The sequence below is a fragment of the Pipistrellus hanaki genome (assembly GCF_964339955.1).
Source record: "Pipistrellus hanaki genome assembly, chromosome: 3".
NCBI lineage: Eukaryota > Metazoa > Chordata > Mammalia > Chiroptera > Vespertilionidae > Pipistrellus > Pipistrellus hanaki.
In genome coordinates, this window is record NC_140505.1 from 185,923,346 (window position 1) to 185,945,889 (window position 22,544).

The 22,544-nt window shown below is 43.8% G+C and overlaps 1 protein-coding gene across 2 annotated transcripts in view; it reads right to left on the bottom strand.

Annotated features, from left to right (window-relative positions):
* MRTFA (myocardin related transcription factor A) overlaps positions 1-22,544 on the bottom strand; it is a 90,729-nt gene that overhangs the window by 21,123 nt on the left and 47,062 nt on the right. For both annotated transcript variants that reach the window (XM_084879094.1, XM_084879093.1), the window contains exon 2: positions 20,650-20,715. In XM_084879094.1, coding sequence (XP_084735220.1) covers positions 20,650-20,715 — 66 coding nt within the window. The remainder of the gene's footprint in view (positions 1-20,649; positions 20,716-22,544) is intronic.

Sequence of the window (22,544 nt, forward strand, 5' to 3'; positions counted from 1 at the left end):
CTGACCCTCTCTACAGTAATGACACCTCTCTCTTACTTGTTTATGCTCAGCTCCTACCACAGAGGCTTCATCGGGGCATAGCAGGGGTTTTGTCCATGTCTTTCATTTCTGACAGTATCCTCAGTGCCTAGAGTACCCAGCACACAACTCATTCAATGAATTAATGAATATTCTGTAAGAAATGGATACCAAGCATACACGTGATAGGAAAATTGGAGGATTCTGTGGCACAGCACTAAATTTTCATTGGGACAGCCAGAACTATGGCTGTCATCTGGGTTCAAAACCTCACAGAAGTCCTACAGAAAAATCAAGGTATCAGTGTTCTTGCCCTGAGTTCTACCAATGACAACTGCTGTGACCCCGGTACGACTGGTTTGGGGTCTCATTTTCTTCTCTGTAGAGTGAGAATCTGTCCACCTCCCAGAACTCTTGCAAGAGTCAAACAAGAGAGAGTGCTCAGAAGCAAATGGTGCACTCTCCAACGCCTCGAGGGTGCTACTGTCATCAAACACAGAGTCTGGGTTGAATCATGGGTTCAATTCCCAAACAAGCCAGCTACAGTTTCTGTACCACAGCCCACATTCTGTCTAAAAATCCGGCTGACTTGCTGAATCAACAACCTATGTTGGCTATCCCTAGGGTTGAGGCACAAATCCAACTTCTGAAAAATCAACTCACGAAGCCCAGAATTTGACGGAAGGGAACTGCATCACCTTCACGTACAAGGAAGATGCAGCACTGCTGGGGACAACTGGCTGTGGTGTAGAGACCACATATAACAGCAAGGAAGACACTGATACCTATTGAGCACCTGCCTAAGTTACAGGCACTGTTCTAGATAATTCCTAAAGATTAGGCCTGCTCTAATGCTCCTAAAGAGCCCAGGTGGTAGGTAACATTCCACTTTACAGATGAGAGCGGAAAGGCTAGCAAATGGCAGTTAGGATGACAGCCTTAGTTCTTTCCACTCCTCTGGGTTAGTTTCTTAACTTCTTCAGAACAACAGAGAAGAATGACCCTGTTACAAGCACGTCAAACTTGGGGCCTGCTGGTCGCATGCCTCGCTTATTTGGTTCGTGTTAGCCTTTGAGTTGACATGCTTGCCCTATTAGATGGGGAGGCCAGGAGGCTTCAATTACACAAACTTAGATGTAGGGCTGAGTGCAGGCAAGGTGGAAAGGTCAGTCAGACCACAGCACTGAGCACAAACCAGTGTAAGGAAGGCTCACAAGAAGGGTTCAGAATGACCACAGGCACAGAAAGCCAAGGTTCAGAGCGTGGGTCTTACTGTGGAACTTAAGGGGCAGCCTTCTGCACTGATACCAGCTGAGCTGGGAGGGAAATGAGAAGATGAGAGAACTGAATTCATTAGCTGTTCAGGGCCTGGTTAAGAGAACCAGAAATGAGGACCAAGAAAATAATTCAAGACAATAACCACCATTTTGTAACAATAACACATTATAATTGCATCCTTTTAACCATCTGGCAGTAGAAACCAACTTTCCAGTTTTATGTGCGATAAAACCAACACTGCAGCAAGCTGTGAGGTCATCCATCGAGTGGTGGGCCCAGCCCAGGCCAGTTCTGTCTTCCCTTTCTTTCTTCTCTAAAACGTTTGACAACTGAGCCAGTGCCTCTCAGTCCTTGAACAGCCCACTCACTCTGCGCAGCTCTTCCCGCATTTCTAGCTACTTTCTGACAGCAAGGGCAGCCATTCAGTAACTAACTCTAGCAGTGGAAGGAGCAATGGCCCCTCTTCCTTCCGGACTCTGTCAAGATTCCTGTAAGGCACTTCCCAGGTTTATTGGGACAGACTAGAGCTGGGGCAGCCAGTGACACACTGGGGTGCAGGGTTGAGAGGGCACCCCTATGCATGTCCAGACAGCTTTGTTAAAAGCCACAGCGTGGAGGGTTGAAAGAGAGGGAGGGGGATAAAAAGGTTTATCTTTCTTGCCACAGGAACAAATGACAGTCACCTCAAGCTCCCATGCTAAGGGAATGAGGCACGAGGAAGCCCAGCGGAGCAGGAAATAGGTCATAAACTTCAGGCTTCTGCTGATTGTGGAAAAACCCAAAAGACTTAACGTTAACCCATAAATGTGCCTGACCAGGAGGGCTGCATTCATCTCAGACTTCCATCTCCCTCTGCCTTGCTGGTTTGGTCAGAGGAGCCAGGACACTACTCAGAAATTGCATTTTCCCAGAAAGCGCTGGAAGGCAGACTCTGAAAGAGAAGCCCAGCGCTGTGCACACGTTAAGAGGGACACACAGTTTGCTGCTGGAGGGCAGTTCCTGATCCTTTACCCCCATCTCGGGGAGCTGCTCTGCTGGGACGCTGGCAGGAGTCTGTGTGAACAAAGGGAAGTGAGCAGCGCGTCCTGAAAGGGAACAAACCGAGCTCCCACAGAAGTCAAAAGCACAGAAGTGGCTGAGAGGTGTGGCGTTCTTCATCAGTTTCAGTTCTAGATGTAGGTCCCGCCCCGGCAGGCTAAAAACCACCAATTTATACTCTGTTCCTGCCTCCAGCACCCATTTTCTTTCTCCCTTACACATTTGCTACATTACTTAAATGAGGTCATTGGGAACTAAAAAGAGAGAACTGGTTTCAACTTTCTTTTTAAAGACACACAGTCAGCCCTAGCTGGTATGGCTCTGTGGCTAGAGTGTTGGCCTGCAGACTGAAGGGTCCCAGGTTCGATTCCGGCCAAGGGTACATTCCTGGGTTGTGGGCTCAATCTCCCCCAATAAGGGGCGTGCAGGAGGCAGCCAATCAACGATTCTCTCTCATTAATGTTTCTCTCTATCACCCGCCCTTCTGTTCTCTGAAATCAATCAGTCAATCAATCAATAAATGATAAAAATACACAGTCATCCCTTAGTACCTGTGGTGAAAGATTGTTTCCATGGCCTACCCCGCCCCTGGATACCAAACCCTTATATAAAGTAGTATCTGCATGTAACTGAGGCGATCCTTCCTTATTATACTTTAACTAGAGGCCTGGTGTACGAAATTCAGGCACTCAGGGGGAGGAGGGAGGTCCCTCAACCCGGCCTGTGCCCTCACACAATCCGGGAGCCCTTGGGGGATGTCCATCAGTCAGACATCCTTATCACTGCCGTGGAGGTGGGAGAAACTGTCAGAGTGCACTGACCACGGGGGTGGAGGTGGGGGCAACTCCTAAATTGAGCATCTTCCCCCTGGTGGTCAGTACACATCATAGCGACCATCGTTCCATTGTTTGGTCAATTTGCATATTAGTATTTTATTATATAGGATCATCTCTAGATTACTTATAATACCCAATACAATATAAATGCCATATAAATAGTTACTATACTATATTGTTTAGGGAATAACAAGAGAAAAAAGTCTACCTGTTCTGTACAGACATAACCATCACAGGCCTGACTATATGTACCTATCAGCAACCATGTAACATTTTTTCCTGAACATTTTCAGCCCAGGGTTAGTTGAACTCATGGATGCAGAAGCTGGAGACAGGAAGGACTGACTGCACCGCCACCACTTCCCAGGGTGGTGGCAGTGCAGTGCCTATAGGCTCTGTGGCTTACAATGCAGGAGCACCTCGATCGCTGGTCTTGGTTTAATCTAGCACTGAGTAAGTAGGAACCCTTGAAAACCAAACTATCGTGTTAATTTAGGACAGTAAACAGCACTTTCCCATCACCATCCCAGATTTATTTACACACGAAGACAAATGAAAGTCTAGGATCCAAAAGCAGTTCTAGAAATAAGTCTCAGCAAGGAAGGATAGCAATTAACCATCAAGACTTATTTCCTCATCATTATCATTAAAAGTACTAGGTGATCCCTCAAAGGCAGCTGAGGGTCTGCTGAGGAAAAAAGACAAACAATTACAATACAAGACAAAAGTACAATTGTAGAGGTGATTTAAAGTGCTACCTAGGACAGAAGAGGCAACATTCAGCCTGAGAGAAGTGACCAAGTAGATTTTACAGAGAAAATCCATGTGAATGGGATACAATCTCCACAGGCCGGCAAGGAAGAGAGTCAAGAGGTCACCTGAGGCAGAGGAAGAGCAAAAGCATGAAGGGGAGAAAGCACACAATTCCAAGCATTCTGGCATGGATGGACCTAGAAGTTCATGGGGGCCATGAGGCTGGAAAGGGACGCAGGGACCAGCCCATGAAGAGCTTTAAGGACAGTATTCTGATTCTGGGAGGATGTAGCAGACATGCTTTCCTCTATTCCTCCCACTAAGCACAACTAAACTCTGCACACTGCTTATTAAACAAACAAGCAAGTTCTGAAAGGTGGATAGAAGAAGGCAGACTGGCTAGGGGCCTTGGGGCCCGAACAACAACACAGCGGTGTTTCCTGGATTTCCCGTTGCTTCATACATACCAGACTTGGAGCTGAAAACAGTCAGCAATTGGAAATGCCAATGAAGGTGGACCAAAAAAGCTCTTACGAAACCTGCTCTCACTAGCCAAAAAACTAGGAAAAGGGCAGCCTAGCAAGATGGAAAACTTTTAGACAATAATCGTTCTATGCCAGCCAGACACCAGAAGAAAAAAGAGGGGCCTCAGCCCTACCAGGAAAGGTCAAGTGTGTAGTCCAGCCCTCTCCCCTTGCAGCAAGGCTGTAATGAAGCACCCCAATAGCCCTGCTAGCAGTGTCAGAGGCCAGAACTTCATGGACAGGGTGGGAGTTATTTCTATCTTGATTTTTTGTTGTTGTTGTTAAAAAATAAAACAAGCAGAAACACACCTGATAATTGGCACATATGTGTCACCCCCATGCCTGCATTCACATGCTCTCCTTCCCATGCCCTCTTTTAATTTAGAATTTTTCAAACCTCCAAACATCAAAAGAACCAATAATGAACAGCCCTATAATTGACCTAGACTCACCAATTCCTTTTTAGCGGTATTTGTTTTACCTCTTTCTCATTTGCACACGGGAATGCACACCTTTTGTTATTATTTTCCAAATCACTTGAAAATAAACTGCAGATAATAATCACATTTCATCCCTAAATTCTTCAGTGCCTATTTCCTAAGAATAAAAACATACTCTTTCATAACTACCATTATCATACCTAAGAAAATTAACAATAATTCAATAATATAATCTAATTTACAGTCCACATTTGAATTTCCTCAACTGCCAACAAGATGTCTTTCATAGCTGTTTGAATACCCGCTTCCTCCCCGCTCAAGCTAAGATTTATTCAAGAGTCCCATCCACCACATTTAGTTGTTGTCTCTTTAGTCACAATCTAGAACAGTATTCCTACCTTTTCCATTTTTAATGTCACTGAATTAAGTATGTAAGCCAGTTGTCTTGCAAAAAAGAATGTCCTATATTTTGAGTCTGTTTCCTAAGATTTAGGCTAAACATTTTTGACATGAGGACTACATAGATGATGTGTACTTCCTAACATCAGGAGGCACCTACATCATGTTGTCCAACCACCGATGGTGCTACAAGTTTGGAAGGTGACACCAGAGCATATCACCGTTTGTAATGAATATGTTATTTGTGAACATGTAAAAATCCTGTTCCCTAACCACCATTTACTTAATGGATTTAGCATCTACTGATGATCCCTGCATGAAATCAATTCTTACGGCAGGAACTGCAAAATAATGAGAATTGCATTTTTAAAGATCACTTAGTAGTGATCAAGAGGCCATTTAGAAGAATAAAATGGAATGATTGGGTGAATGGTGCCATTAACACTCCCAGACAAGAGACACAGGATGATGAATTTGGGACAGGGTGGGAGAGACTGTGTTCACTTTGGGGCATTAGTTGATTGTGAGATATCCTATAAAGAGCCTTGGGGCCCAGTGCATGAATTTGTCACCCTAAAAGGAACTGTGGGCCGTGTGGCTGCAGTGGGCACAGGGGTGGCCCATCTTTCTACCCCGTCCGGCTCCTCCCACTGCAGCCCCTGGTCCCATCTGCTGGCAGCACCTCTCCCGCCACTGCCGCTCCCATGTGCTGATGGCACCGGCCCACTCATACCCACTGACAGTGCTGGAGCAATTGGGGCCGATGCCAGCAGCGGGTGCAAGCAGGGCTGACACTGTCAGCAGGTGCAAAAAAGACTGCTGCCCCAATTGCCCCTCAGGAGGAGATGTGAGCGGGGCTGGTGCCAGCAGTGGGTGCAAGTAGCCGCCCCTCACACCGACAGTGCCTGGCGCCGGCAGCAGATATGAGCGACGGCTCTGGCACCAGCAGTGGGTGCGAGCAGGCCAGCACTGGCAACAGGTGCAAGCATGAGGCGGGACCATGTGTGTGGGAGCCAAGAATTTTCAGTAACCACCAGAGGCTCACCCCAATGACAGCAACCAGTGCCCCACTTTGGTCTGGCACCCCCACTCATCTGCTCCACCATCCTGCTGCAGCCGATGCCCGCCATGTTCTGCACACAACCCCTGGTGGTCAGCGCACGTCATAGCGACTGGTTGTTCAGTTGTTCTGCTGTTGGGTCTATTTGCATATTAGGATTTTATATATATAGATATACAAGTGGGGGGGGTGTGTACACAAATTGTGTGTGTGTGTGTGTGTGTGTGTGTGTGTGTGTGATCATCTAGGGATAATGTGACACAATATGTAGGACAGACGACAATACTTCCCAGGCTGAATCTAAGGGAATCCCAGAATTCCCTTAGGTCATCGTGAGAGTCCAGCAGAGGAACCTGAGGCTCACAAAAGCAGGAAAGGCCAGACAAAGAGTAAGCATAAAGAAAGAGTGTAGGAAGAAAAAGAGATGCTAATAGTGGGCGGGCAGACTAAATAAGGCTTGCTAAGTGTCCAGAAGATTACTTATACTAAGGACATGGCTAGTGGGCACAGAGCTATGCAAGTGGGTTGGTGGAGGCAGAAACTAACCATAACAGGTTGGGAGTAGGAGGTGAGGAAGTGGAGTCCGGAGGTGTATGTCCCTGAGAGCTTAAGTTGTACTAACAGTTAATTACTCACTCTCCCAATAAGTATTTACTGAGAGCCCATATGTTTCAGACTCTGTTTTGGTGCTGGGATACCCATGTTCTTGTGGAGCTTACACTCCAGTATAAAACAAAGATACAACACAGTAGTAGGTGATACATACTATGATGAAATATAAAGCAGGCTATGGTGACAGAGAGTGGGAGCAATTCATATGGAGTGGTCAGGAAAGTCTTTCTGATGTGACATCTGACAGTGGCCTGGAGGAAGGGAGTGCGTCCTGCAACCACTTGGGGAAGAGCCGCCCAGGGAAGGAAAACAGGAGGGCCCTGAGTGGGAAACTGCCTGAGTGACAGAGGAACATGGAGGCCAGAGGGGCAGAGCACAGTGAACAAAGGAAGAGTGGGAGGAGATGAGGGGTGGCCACACAGGGCCCTGTAGTACTCTGCTCCCAAGTAGTACTAGAGGAAGTAAAATTCCAGCATAAAGTAGGGTAGTGCCCATCAACCTTACTACTGATAAAGAGATTTGTAAATTGTTTTCTTGCCCCGCCCCCATGGTTGCCTAGGGTGTTGGGAATTACCTTACTTGAGCTGTTATTTTCCATGTTATATAATGGAGAACTGACTTGAGATCACATCCTCATCAGCTGCAGAACGAAGACTAGACTATGGTTCTTCTGATTTCAAAATTCAGACCTTTTACTTATGCATATTGCAGCATAAGGGAGGAAGGAAGAGGGGGAGGGTGGTGGTGGGTTGGAAAAGAGATGAGTCCCTGATTTTTTCCCTCCAAATGTGATGGTTACCAAAACAAAACAAAGAAACACCTCCAAGTGATTTTAATCTGGTTTTTCACATTTTGCTTTCTTTCCCTGTTATTCCTCTGGAAAGAAATGCTGCCTTGTCCTTTTCTTTAATGTTGGCAATGGAACAGAAGGAAGGACTTAAGCAAAAGTCAAGGGACCCACATCCTCCCACTCCTTTTTCCCTCCAGCCTCTCTTGAAGGACACAGCAGAAGAGGGAGTCGCTGAATAATCAAACTCCTTCCAAAGTTAACTGAGTCTTTTGCCACATCGCTTGGCCCTAGCTCAGAAGTTTGTCACACTGCTCCAGGCAGTTTGTTAACTCTGCCAAACTGACCACTGACCACTAACATGATACAAGGCCATAAAAAAGGCAGGCTTTTACCAGCACTGGAGACAGGGGTTCATAAGTTCTCTATATTCAATCCTATATAATAAAACCCTAATATGCAAATCGACCGAACAGCAGAATGACAGGTAGAATGACCAGTCACTATGATGCACACTAATCACAAGAGGGCAGACGGTCAATACAGGAAATGACCAGTGGTGATCAGTGTGCTCCCACAGGGGGAGTGCCACTCAGCCAGAAGCTGGCGAGCACAGTGGCAGTGGCAGTGGCAGGAGTCTCTCCCGCTTCCGTGGAAGCACTAAGGAGCAGCAAGCTGAGCAGTAAGGAGCAGCGAGCAGGCAGGCAGTAAGAGCGAGGGATCCTGGACTGTGAGAAGTATCCCAGACTGCGAGAAGGATGTCCGCCTGCCGGCTTAGGCCTGATTTCAAATTTCAGGACATCCCCCGAGGGGTCACAAACTGCTGAGGCATCCCCCTTCTATCCCCTTCCAGCGCACAAATTTCATGCACCAGGACTCTAGTCATTTTAAATGATGCAGCCTTCACTGTTTTAGAAATTTGTCATCAACTCTTGACTTATGTGGACAGGGCCATCCTCTACTTCAGAACTTCTGGGAGAAGAGAATAACAGTAGTCTAGACATCAGTAAAAATGAAATGGGACCAAGCAACCCTTGGTCCAGTGTTTCTCCAAGTGTAGTTCAAGAACCATCTGCATTAGAATGTCTCTGGAGTGCTGATTCCTGGGCTTCAAGAATTTTAATCTTGCCCTAGCTGGTTTGGCTCCGTGGATAAAGTTTTCAGGAGGCAACCACTTTTCTCACATTGAGGTTTCTTTCTCTGTCTTTTCCCTCTCCCTTCCACCCTCTAAAAATCATTGGATAAATATCCTTGAGTGAGGATTTAAAAAAATTAGTTTTTTAAATCTTTAGTAAGATCTCTGAGAATTCTGATGCCACCAAAAATTAAAAAGCCATTGTTTTCCTAGTCCAAAATGCAGAGGTAAGGTGACACTGCTGATGATAAACTAAAGACCTTTATTTGCTCATTCTCTACCACCAGAGGCAAAGTGACTAAAAAATACCTTTCTCAACAGCTTAACTCAAAATGTCAACTCTGGCCTGCAAAGGTGCTCTTAAATTGGAAAACAGTTTAATCTCCTGAGCCCCTTTTCAGGATCAGTGCTCTGAGTTGCAAAGCGTTTGTTTCTAAGAGTCAATGGGTCAAAGCTTTTTGCCCTTTTCCTTGCAGGGGCCTGATTCAGCAGGGCTGGATTCCACATGCTGCAGTTAGAATGAAGGGCATGACAGTCGCAATCGGTGGAAGGTAGCACAGAAACGTAGTCCTCGGTGTTAGCACACGGCAAGTGAGGAGCAGAGTTCACTTTTGCCAGGACAGGAAGTGGGGAGAGTCACTTACCCGCTGAGCAATGAAGCACAGAGGTGGGCTGTGTCACTGGTGTGTAAGGGTCTAGACTATTGCCATTATGTAGATGATTTATCTTAGGATTCCACATGCAGGCATGGCAGATCTTCTTAACCTGGGATGCGCTGTACCAGCTGTAGAGTACCCGTGAACCCCTAGAAACTGTGTGCTAAATTTGGGGTACTTGCTTGGGCAGTGTCTGGTGAGAGGTTGTGTAAAATTTTCCAAGGAGCAATAATGGCACAAAAGAAATCAAGAGCCTCTGATTTAACTAAGGGTCATTATGACAGATGTGGAAATATGCATGCATGCCTGGGGCCTTTAAGCCTCACAACCAGCAGACAAGAGCAGCAGCAGCACCTCAGAAGCAATTGTTTAGAGGACTTAAAAATGACTACCAACTTTCACCTAACCTCACCAACGAAGGGTCCTGATTTGATGCTATTTTCAAAGTTGAAATTTTGGTGAAAGTACAGCAGCCTACCCTCATAAAATTCTCATGTCATTAAGAACCATTAAGCTATGGTCTTCAGTAATTAGCATGCAATTTGGAGCCAGAAACTTGGGTGAGATCTGCCTGTATTTAGTGGCGGTGTGACCCAGGGCAAGTCGCACAACCCCTCTGAGCCTCAGTATTCTCATCCACAAAATGGCAATTATACAAACTACTCTGATGACTTAGCATAAAATAAAGTGAAAATACTTTGCTAGAAGTTCTGTTAAGCTTGAGGCATTGTTATAGTTTTAATTTTTTTCCTCTCTGCCATTCTTCTTTTGAAGAAAACAGTATGTGTAGAGTCAAATGATGAAAGCTAAATAGGCTTGACTTCCATTTTTTTGTTTGTTTTGTTTTACTGTTTTTAGCTGTCATACCAAAATGCCTACAAAAATATCCTGCAACAAAGACCATTAACCAAACAGTTGTGTCAACATTTCCAAATACTGGCCATGACAATGAGAACCAGAAGTAAGTTCATGTGATCAAAGAGAGCTTGGGAGGTGGAGTGTGAGGAAGGGACCACACATTCTGAGACAAGCAAGGATCCAACAGTCAGAAAACATGCTTCAGACACATCCTGTTTTGGTTCTCAGACTTGCCACCACCCTGTTTTGGCACCAGGGCTGCCACTGCCACCCAAATCAGCAGGAAAGCCAAGTACCAAGAATGAATGTAAAAAGTAGAGACTCAAGGATGCTAAATCTTTACCTTCCCAGAAGCGCAAGCTGTTCTAGTCTCACACCCCTGACTCACTGACGGTGAAAGAGACTCCAGGCTGGGAGAAAAGATCAGTGCACAATCTTGTATAGCATGAATATCAACAGGTACAGTGAATTCCAAAGTATCAGGGCCCAAATATTTTGAACCTGACTTCCAATCTTCTCTTCGACATATATGCCAGCCCTATTAATACCTGCTTTTCAGACCATTGCCCAGTGTAATGTTCCAGATCAATCGTGATCCCAGTATGCACACACACAAGTTAGAACATGCTGAGAGAGAAGAAAGGAGAGAGAGATAGAAAGGAAGGAGGGATAGACAGACACACAGACACAGACATCAATGTGAGAAAGAAACATCAATCAGTTGCCTTCCATACATTCCCCACATGGGGATCAAACCCCAACCCAGGTATGTGCCCTGACTGGGAACTGAAGGACAACCTTTCAGTGCACAGGACGACGCTCAACCAACTAAGCCACTCCAGCCGGTTCCCCTCTTTCTAAAGCCCTGTAATCAATATGCCTAAATCATCTGTTAAGACACAAGATCCAAATCACCTTGCTCTTCTGCAAATAACATCCCACTAAATTGAAGAATTTTATTATTTTTTAATCCTCATCCAAAGGTATTTTTCCATTGATTTTTTAAAATATATTTTATTGATTTTTTTACAGAGAGGAAGAGAGAGGGATAGAGAGTCAGAAACATCAATGAGAGAGAAACATCGATCAGCTGCCTCCTGCACACTCCCCACTGGGGATGTGCCTGCAACCAAGGTAGATGCCCTTGACCAGAATCGAACCTGGCCGATGCTCTATCTACTGAGCCAAACCACTTTTGGCCCATTAATTTTTAGAGCGAACAGAAGAGAGGGGGAAAGAGAGAGAGAAATATCGATGTGAGAGAAACACATCAATTTGTTGCCTCTTGCATGTGCCCTAACCAGGGCCCGAGCTGGGGAGGAGCCTGCAACCAATCTACGGGCCCTTGACTGGAATTGAACTCATGACCCCTTGTTCTACAAGCCGGTGCTCTATCCACTGAGCCAAACCAGCTAAGGTTAAGCTGAAGAATTTTAACAACCCTGTCATATTTCTATCAGGGCTCCATCTGGGGTGTATAATGAGTTAGGATTTAAATTGTTTAGTAAAATCAGTGAGTACCTTGGTTCCCCGAAAATAAGAGTGTCTTATATTAATTTTTTCTCCCAAAGTTGCGCTAGGTCTTATTTTCAGGGGATGTCTTATCTTTTCATGCGCTAGGTCTTATTTTCAGAGGATGTCTTATTTTCGGGGAAACACGGTAGTTTCGACAAGTGACTATAAATTCCTTTACTTCATTTACTAGCATGAAAAGAAGCCTTAGATATCTCAGACATTTCCAAAACTAATAATTAAGTGAAACTGAATACCTACCATACCTTTTAGACCACATGTGTCAAACACAAGGCCCGCGGGCCAAATCCAGCCCGCCAGGCCTTGCAATGTGGCCTGCACCGCGCTGTCATCACTGCACTCCGCTGTCAGTTTATGACATTGTCAGTTTATGACTGTTCAGTAAACCATTCGGCCCGCGATTTAGGCTGGATTTTAGATTTTGGCCCCTTCTCTGATTGAGTTCGACACCCCTATTTTAGACATTCAATTATATCAAGAACTCATATAAAAAAATAAAAAAAAAAACTATTTTCGAGGGCTTATTCCACAGAGCTCCCTGTTGGACCCTTCTTTGTACTAAACAATGAAGATGCTCAGAATGTGAACATGCAAACTCACTCAAGAGTCCTATTTTAGGATTTGTTAGCCACTGGACAAGGAGGAGGTTCTATCCTAGTCACTGACCACGGAGGTAGGATACCCTACAACAGCAGGAAGAGAGGAAGGATGATGACATCGATCAGAAATGCTTGGGATTGATGTAACCAGCTGCTGTCCCCTGAGATAAAAGAGAAGATTTCTGAGGTCACATGCCTAACACAATTTTCTCTCAGCTTCAAGTCTAGGGAACAGGTTATCCACAATTCTAGAACACATGTTTTACAATGTCATTTAAACTTGAAGTCAACTCCAGTTAAATAATCACTTTCCTGTGCTCATTTACATAATCTAAATGACGTAGGATTCTTTGCTTCTTAAAAAAATAAAAAAGTTATAATACAACACCTGAAACCAATATAATGTTATATGTCAATTACATTTCAATTGAAACAAAAGCAAAAAAGGAAATTTTTAAAAATATATATATTTTATTGATTTTTACAGAGAGAGCCAGAGAGGCAGAAACACTGATCAGCTGCCTCCTGCACACTTCCTATTGGGGATGTGCCCACAATCAAGGTACATGCTCTTAACTGAAATCAAACCTGGGACCTTTCAGTCCACAGGCCGACGCTCTATCCACTGAGCCAAACTAGTTAGGGCGAAACGAGTTCTTTCATCCAAAGATACCTGTGTACCTAAAGGAGCCAAATGGATGACACTAATGTGTGAGTGAGGCTCTGAAAGAAGCATGAGCCTGAGAGCACTGCCCGGAAGGGAGCAGTGAGCCAATTGCAGAGCTTGGGGGACGCCTTTTCTGAGTTCCAGGGTCAGCAGTGCAGAGACCACCACGCAGTGCTTCTTGCAGCTCCCAGTGGACTGGAGCCAATGGGAAATGATCACAGCCCAGATGAGGATCTGCTCCCACAGCCCAGATGAGGATCTGCTCCTTGAAGCCTACAATTTTGTCATCTTAAATCTTAAGTTGTTGTTTTTTAAAGGGCAACTAAGCCTTAAACCAGACCATCTCATCTGCTCTGGAATCACTACTATGTCCCACTGATGAACATTTTTGTCTCTTGGCAAGTTGCCCAGAAACAACAAGCAAATAAAAACCATTATTTCTAATCCAGCCACTTGTTAGTTTTAAGAGTTTAAAAAAGAAGCATCCACTACCACAGAGGGGGCATGCAAATAAAATGAGTCCTGTTCATAAAGGATCAAAAAGGGAACAATTTTAACAGAACCATATTGATTAATGGTTCTGTGATTCTTGACAATTTTCAGTAATTGTTTTTAATTCCACAAGTAGGGAGAAAAGTAGAATTAAGGAGGATTTGGTTTATTGAAAATAGTTCCTGTTCCCAAACACTAGTTTTGACAGAAATTAATGATATATGTATATGTATATGTATATGTGTGTGTGTGTGTGTGTGTGTGTGTGTGTGTGTGTGTGTATTAAAAGCTGCTTTCAGATTCACAAGATGGTAGATCAAAGCTAATGCTCCTCTCCTGGTTTGCCGAGAATAGCAATGCCTGTATTTCAAAAGCATGAGCATGTCATCTCGTATATCTCCAAACCAATTCTGTGGAGCAGGGGTCTTCAAACTATGGCCCGCGGGCCACATGCGGCCCGCAGAGGAGTCTGATCCGGCCCGCCAGGTTTTTTGGGCAGTGAGCGCAGCCGAGGTGTTACAGTAGGAATTAGTAGTTCATATAGTCCGGCCCTCCAGCTCTCTGAGGGACCGTGATCTGGCCCCCACTTTAAAAAGTTTGAGGACCCCTGCAGTGTGGAGTATGTAAGACAGGCATTATTATTCCCATTTTATAAGAGTTGAAGTTGAGTTCAAAAGAGTTAACTGAGTTGCCCAAAGTCACCTTGTTCCTAAGTGGTAAAGTCTAAAACTCTACTGTCTAATAAAATAGCCACCAACCACCTGTGGCTATTTACATTTAAATTAATTAGGATTAAATTAAGTTTAAAAATCCAGCTCCTCACTCAAGCTAATCTCATTTCAAGTGTTCAACAGCACATGTGCCTAATGTTACAGAATATTTCTATCATTTCTGAGAGTGATATTGGGCAGGGCTGGTCTAGAAGCTAGTTCTTCCAAATTCTTTTTTTCCTTTTAGAAAAATATATTTTATTGATTTTTTACAGAGAGGAAGGGAGAGGGATAGAGAGCCAGAAACATCGATGTGAGAGAAACATCGACCAGCCGCCTCCCACACACCTCCCATTGGGGATGTGCCCGCAACCAATGTACATGCCCTTGACCGGAATGGAACCTGGAACCCTTCAGTCCACAGACCGACGCTCTATCCACTGAGCCAAACTGATCTCAGCAAGTTCTTCCAAATTCATGGAAACTTGGGTAAGGTGACCAGATTGTCCCGCTTTTGGCGGGACAGTCCAGATTTCTAACAATTTTTCCCGCGTCCCTTGGCGTTTTAAAAAAGTCCCGATTTTTGGAAAGAATTTTTCCAATCTTTCCAAAAATTGGGACTTTTTTTTTTTTAAATATATGTTATTGATTTTTTACAGAGAGGAAGAGAGAGGGATAGAGAGTTAGAAACATCGATGAGAGAGAATCATCGATCAGCTGCCTCTTGCACACCCCCTACTGGGGATGTGCCCGCAACCAAGGTACATGCCCTTGACCGGAATCGAACCCGGGACCCTTGAGTCCGCAGGCCGACGCTCTATCCACTGAGCCAAACCGGTTTCAGCCAAAAATTGGGACTTTTTAAAACACCGTGGGACGCGGGGAAAATTGTTAGAAATCTGGACTGTCCTGCCAAAAGCGGGACGATCTGGTCACTGGGGGACTAAATCACATGGCATCCCAGTGCTTAATAAAAAAGTGGACTGAAAGTGATAGTCTCTTTCTCATTACAAGAAACTGAAACTTTAGGAGGTTGTTTTATCTTCTTAAGGATTATAAAAACAAATTAGTTTTTAAAATTTTTAAACTGATTTTAGAAAGGGAGGAAAAGGAGAAGGGGGGAGCAAGGGAGGGGAGCATCAATGTGAGAGAGACACATTGATCGGTTGCCTCCCCTATGCACCCCAATCAGGGATCAAACCAGCAACATAGGTTTGTGCCCTGACCCAGAATCAAACCTACAAACTTCCAGTGCATGGGACGACACTCCAACTATCTGAGCCACATTGGCCAAGGCAGAAATTCATTTTAAAAGATATTTACAAAAATTCATTTGATCCATATGTACTCAGGAAGGAAAATCTTGAAACTCAGTTATATATTTGGTGAAGAATAAGTAATAATTTCTCCAAGTTATAAACAATAAAAACATTAAGAAGAATTTTAGATTCAGAGAAAAAAGGATCAATCATAGCAATCAAACTTGTTACTTCCAGCCATTAAATAACCTCTTTCAGGGATTAGAATAAACTTTTTTTGGTGCACAGAATACCACAGTCAGATGGATAGGAGATTTTCAGCTAACCCTCAGGTCCAGTAAAATCACAGCTTAGATTGGCCATAAGTGCAACTGGGCCACATAGTCTCTGTGAAGACCACTTAGCTCACACTGACAGCTGAAGTATGACAAAGAGATCGGACTGTAGAACTAAAGGGTTAGGGAGTGAAGACGTGGCAAAGTTTATTAAGAAAGAACTGCAAGAACTCATGACATGAAGCCACTGTTTTCAGCTTCAATGTAAGGTACATGGGGCCAACTTGTAGACCCATGAACCAGTCACAAGCTGGCCAATTTCACTTAGAAACTTGTCTGAGCACCTTTCAGGGCAAGGTACTTTGTGAAGCCTGTGGATTGACACTAACTGGCTGTCCCCTGAGTTGTGTTGCCCTCGGACACTTTAGATTCTCCCAACATTCAGAGAAAAATGTTACTAATGACCCTGGCTAGGTGCACAGAAACACCATTTAAAATGAAAAACAACCAACAACAAAACAAAAAAAACAAGCTCACTCAAGAACTAGAGCAAGGTCCTTAGAGAATCTGTAAGACAAAAATAATCATTTCTTCATGTACTTTTCTCAGAGATTCACAACAGAGTAACAAAAGGTAGAGGAGGAAGAGACAAACCATTGTCTTCTCTCACAACCAGAAAAATTACAGGAGACTTTTCTCAGTTGTCTGGGTCAGAACTTCCATGTTTTCCTTTAAAAGGTTATTCCTTTACAGCAGCTTTCATTGCCAGACATTTTTCTTAATTTTCACCTTAACCTTATGATCTTGTGCACCTTTAAATGTCAGAGAGAAAGGCTGTGGGGGATGCTTTGTTTGAGAACAGAGTGTACCACACAAGACCCATCTCTTCTATGAGTCTTCACTCTGAATACAGAAGCATTCCTGATCTTAATCTTTGGATTTAAACACCAGCTTCCTGCCTGTGCCATTTCTCCTCTCCCTCAAGATATGCAGAGCTTCAGACATCATTAAAGAAAGCTTAGGGCCTGGAATATGTAATCCTTTGCTATCTGGCACTCTGTATTTGGTAGGGTTTAAGTGGTGTTAAATGAAACATATGTTTACACGATGAGAATGAAGGATTCTGGGAAGCGATCCTGTTTAAAAATACATCAGAAATCAACTGCTATACCCATAGTTTGGATGCCATGAACAGAGCTTATCAAGCAGCAGAGAGAAATGTGTCAGAATTGAGAGATTCTTTAATCCCCTGAACTTTGTGGAAAGGCCATATCCCAACTTTGAATGATATGTATGAGAAGCATGGCCAATCCTGAAGGCAAGAGAGCCACTGGAGACATTTTATCCTACAGACGTGATGGAACTGAGAGCCAGTCTACATGGGAACTGTGCACAAGTTTTCTGGGAGATGAGGTGGGTGGGTTTTTCTTCCCAGAACTAGAAAAAAACACACACAGTGGGATGAGAAAAACTTGATAAAAGATATGAACACATAAATGATGAGGGGCAGAATATAGCCCTGACTACACTGCTCCTTTCCCCCAGCTTGAGGGCCCTACCCACTTCCTAATTTGTAAAACCAAGGTAAACATAAAGGCACTTTCCAGAAACTCCTCGGGCCAGCAAGATGGGAATGGACATGAGCACTTCAAATCAAATGTTACTTTTTCAGGGTTCCAAGTCTCCAATAATCAACAACTTTCTGGTTATTTACAGTTTGCCCCAGTGCTGCTCATACTTGCTTTGAAAGACTGGAGACCTTGGTGGAAGGTGGCACATGATGCTGTGTGGGAGGTGGAAGATGTTGGAGATTACAACAGGAATTAAGGTAGCAGGTGCAGGGTTGTGGTGAGGAAGCAGGGATACTCACAGTGTGTGTGTGTGTGGGGGGGGGGGGGGACACGCACGCTAGCAAACAGTGAGCCTCTTCTTTGGGAACTCAGGACCCTATCTTGTATAACCAGGTATGTAGATGAGCAGGCTATTTCATACCGGAAGCTATTCCCAGGCCTCAACATTCTCTCTCAGAAGCGTTGGCTACCTACTTCCTTCCCTAGAAAAGCTGAAAACCAAGACTGTGCCCACAGCTGACGGTGGCTCTTTCTATGAGGGAAGATGCAGTATTCCCACAGAAGCAGGTCATTTCTATTCCTATGGGAAGGACAACTATCCTCACTTCACAGATACAGAGAATAACCCCAAGTAAACAATTAGATACTCAGAACATTTTTGAACCTAGCCTCCTGACAGAACTGGAGTGTTGTTTCAAATTCCATGTCTCCATGTCCAGAAATTCAACAAGTCTGCAACAGAGTAGTATCAGCCCCCCACCCCCCTCTCTCACCATACTTTACAACTGTGTGCCTTCACCCATTTGTTCATTTGGTGCCAGGCATTAGGTACAGGAATATAAATAAGACACTTTCTCAAGGAGCTCACAGTCTAGTTGGAGAAACAAACACATAAGCAGATAACTGTAATAACTGAAGCATGATTAGTCCTAAGCAGAGACCACATTCAATGAATCCTATTAAACAATGATCTCCAGTAGCCCTGGGTAGCAAATAAAAGACAGGAAGAAGACTGCAGGGCACCTCTGCATGGCTTTTAGATGTTGAACATATTATACAGATTCTGAGACGTAGCAGTATGCTCTCAGACCTAGTACTGTAATTACAGTCAACATCACTGATCAGCGAAGAATTGTTCCTTATATTGTATTACGGGTAAGTTTTAGCTACCCAAATAAACAATTAAATGTCTTGAGGGCAGGTACCATGACATATTTCTTTAATCTCTATAGCAGAGGTCGCCAGTCTTTCAGACCTCACGGACCACCAGTGGTCTGCGGACCACCGGTGGGTTGGCGACCGCTGCTCTATAGCACCTAAGACTACCCTGGGCACAAAGTAGCTGCTAAACACTGATGTTCTTGGTGCATGCAACAAGGAGATGAGACTCTTGGTAACTTGTTCCTCTACAAAGGTTTGTAGATTGGCAGATGTGGAAGGTTCTATAAAGGACAACACTGCCCTACCTCATCCCATTACTGTCCTCTGCACAAGCCATCTGCTCTATCTGGCACATTAAGGGTTGGGGGAAGGGAATCCTTTTTTTCGGGAGGGCCAGAAAAAAAGACAGTATAATGTGGGTAAATGGCTTGGTAGTTCATTGCAATAAACAAAATGACGAATTTGACACTAAAGTCCCCTGGCTGATGCTTAGGATAGAAATAGAGCCCAGATTCCTTACACTTGTCACATTAATTCTAGCTTTCAGAAATGGACCTGCCATTATAATGACATAAATTAAACCCCACCCTCACTTGCTTAAGAGCCTTCATGGCTTCCCATTGTATTTAAAATAAAATCCACCTCCTCTGTGTGGTTGGTAAGGCCCTCATTCTGGTCTTGTTCACCTTACCAATCTTAACTGGCCTTGCTCTCCTCTCACTTACCAGGCCCCAGCCACAACAGCTTCCTTGAGGTTTTCAATATGCCAGGCCCTTTCCTGTACTAGGCCCTTAGACCTGCTTTTCCTTCTCCCCAGGCCCTCTGCCTGCTCTTAAATGGCTAACTCCATCTCATCCTTCAGATCTCAGCTCAAATATTTCCTATTCAGAGAGGGCTTTCTTGACCATCTTATCCAAAATGACACCACCTCATTTCTTTTGCTTATTAACATACCAACCAGTTAATTTACTTCATAGCACTTCCCATACTCTGAAACTATCTTGTTTGGCTCCTTGTTAATTACCAGTATTCTTCTAAATAAAAAACTCCCGAGACCAGGAGCTGGATTTATCTTGCTAATCAGCAGGCATACACTAGGCACTCAAATATTTTGAGTGAATGAATGAATAAGAATTAGGAAAATACAGTGGCAGTAGGTGAGCAGGCACTGAATTAATGTGAAAAATATCAGTTTTCCTACTGTGAAGCTAGGAATTGTTGTCTGACATTTTATTTTATTTTACTAGGGTATATTCAAGGAGCAATAACATACAAAGAAAAATGAAAGGAGAGTCTAAGCCCACTGTTGACTTAAAGAGAAATGTCAAAAAGAGCAAAATCTAAAATAAAAAAAAATTAGAACAAAATCTTGCTGGTTCTAGCTTCCACTCAGTTTGTAATGAATATTATTACTGTTAGAAGCAAGTTTTACTATTCTTCTAACAGATTCCAAAGTTGGTTTCATTTCTCCCTGAGTAATGCAGTTCTGGCCCCGCTCTGCAACAAGCCATCTAAGTCTCATTCAAGCACATCCACACACAGGCCAGCCTAGCAGACCCGAGAATCTCACTCCAAAAAAACCAAAACACTCTTGTTGTTTCAAAACACCAGGCAGAAAAGTCTGAACACAAAGCAAATCATTTGAGCGAAGTAGGTTCTTCCTCACAATAATTCAGCTCAAGATCTGCTCCTCCAATAAAGGGAAGTGTTACAGGGCGTGTAAGTGTAACCCTTTCAAAGGTGCATTCAAAAGCTAATGCTGACACCATCAAAACTACTGCTGTTGGTCTCACTGAACTCAATCAATTAGGGCAGTTACCTTCACTCTTAGCGATGCAAGTCCTGAACTTGGAAAAACACAAGCAAGAAAAGTGAAAGATGAAACCTGTTGCCCCTGTTTTCTGCTGGGTGCCGCTTGTGGCATGCTGGGCACACACAATTATGTCCTAAAAGCAGCTCAATCAAACGCTGAAAGAGAGAGTACTTACGAGGCATGATCCCTTGGCTCACCAGCTCTTCCCGTGTCCGCCGCTGCTGGAGCTTCAACTGCAGCACTGCAGGGCAGCAAAGAGAGAGAAGAGATGAAGGCTCAGTAGGGCATTCCACCACAAAAGACACATTTTCAAATGCAAAGAAAGTCTCCAAACAGAAGGGTGTAGTGTAAAAGAAGGATCCCCTTGAATTGTGACTGTAATTGCAGAAGTGGCCTGATACAGCAGGGTTTCCGTATTCTGCTGTGGGCGGCGAGAGGAAGTTGCAAAGGGTCTTGCAGGGCGATAACAATCCACAAAGTACCAAACTCTTGCTCAAAACCTCCTACAACACTGTCCTCTCAAGGTTGAAAACACACGCAAATGCTTAACGCAAAGACAATATGAGGACCTCTACCCAGCAGAAAAAGCTTCCTGGATATTCTACACTTTCTTCCCGGTAGCAAATGTTTACCACCATAAATAAAGTGAATGATACAGTTATTCACACAGATCAGGAAGTATTGGTAAGATCTTTTCATCTAAAAATCATACCTATTTTCACCAGAAAATATTTTACCATTAATATAACTATTTTCTTCCTATTCACTTAGAGCATTTTCTGTTGAGGTGAAACACCAACCAACTAGATTAGTGGTCGGCAAACTGCAGCTCGAGAGCCACATGCAGCTCTTTGGCCCCTTCAGTGTGGCTCTTCCACAAAATACCACATGCAGGCGCACACGTACAGTGCAATTGAAACTTCGTGGCCCATGCGCAGAAGTTGGTTTTCGGCTCTCAAAAGAAATTTCAGTGTTGTCCTGTTGATATTTGGCTCTGTTGACTAATGAGTTTGCCGACCACTGAACTAGATGATTAAAAGCACAGAGGCTATGGGAGGGTGACAGGTGTTTCTCCTATTTCCATTTTGGAAACACCACTTAATTGGACAACTTATTAGGAATTTTTTTAAACTTAAAACTCAGTGATCTATATTTCAAATGCCAATGAAACCTAAAGGGCATTATCACTGCACACCATGCAGAATGATGATGCATGTCATGGCCTGGATTCAGAGGCTAGTGAGAAAATGTTCAAACATTTCACAGAAGGGTCCCATGGGCCAAGAACAGTACCCTTACATGATAATTCTTTGATTTATAAGGTCCCTGCAAGTCACATGGAGAGGGACCTGCCTCTATTAGGAACCATATTACCCTAATATCTGTCTTTTCCATCCATAGAGCCCTTTTTAAGGCCTTCAACATTCATAACTAGGCTTCTGACTAGATCTCAAATCTAGCAAGCCCAAAGTAGAACTTGTCTTTCTCCCAAAACCCTAATCCACTTCTATTCTTTTTCTCTTTAATGGTATCACCATCATTCCTAGTACTAGTATTAAAATTTCTGAGCTACTTCATCTCCTTCCCCTCCGCAACTCTATTTTATAAAGTTGATTGCACTGTTTTTCTCTTGTTACAGTATTAGCTCACTGGCTTGTGTCCTTCCTTGTGCTGTGTGTCTTCCTTCTAAGTCACCCCAATGAAGGTTGTCCAATTTACTCTTAGGTACCATGCACTTTTCCAACTCCTTATTCACTTCACCTGAAAAGGTCTACCCTCTTCACCTGACTTCCCAACTCCTTCCCCAGCATTCAGAATTAGCCTAAACCTACTGTGAGCTTCTTTTTATTTGACATAAAAGATATAGTAATATTTTGCCCTGTATAATTACCCTTTGAATATATTTTCTCACTCTTGCCAGTTTATACACTCAGGAAATATATCTTATTAATGTAGTATGCCTCCCCCCCAATAGCACTTGATACACTGTAGGCATTTAATAATTGTTTCTTAAATTGAACTGAATCTCAAAATGATGATACATACAGTCTAAGAAATCTAATCAAGAGG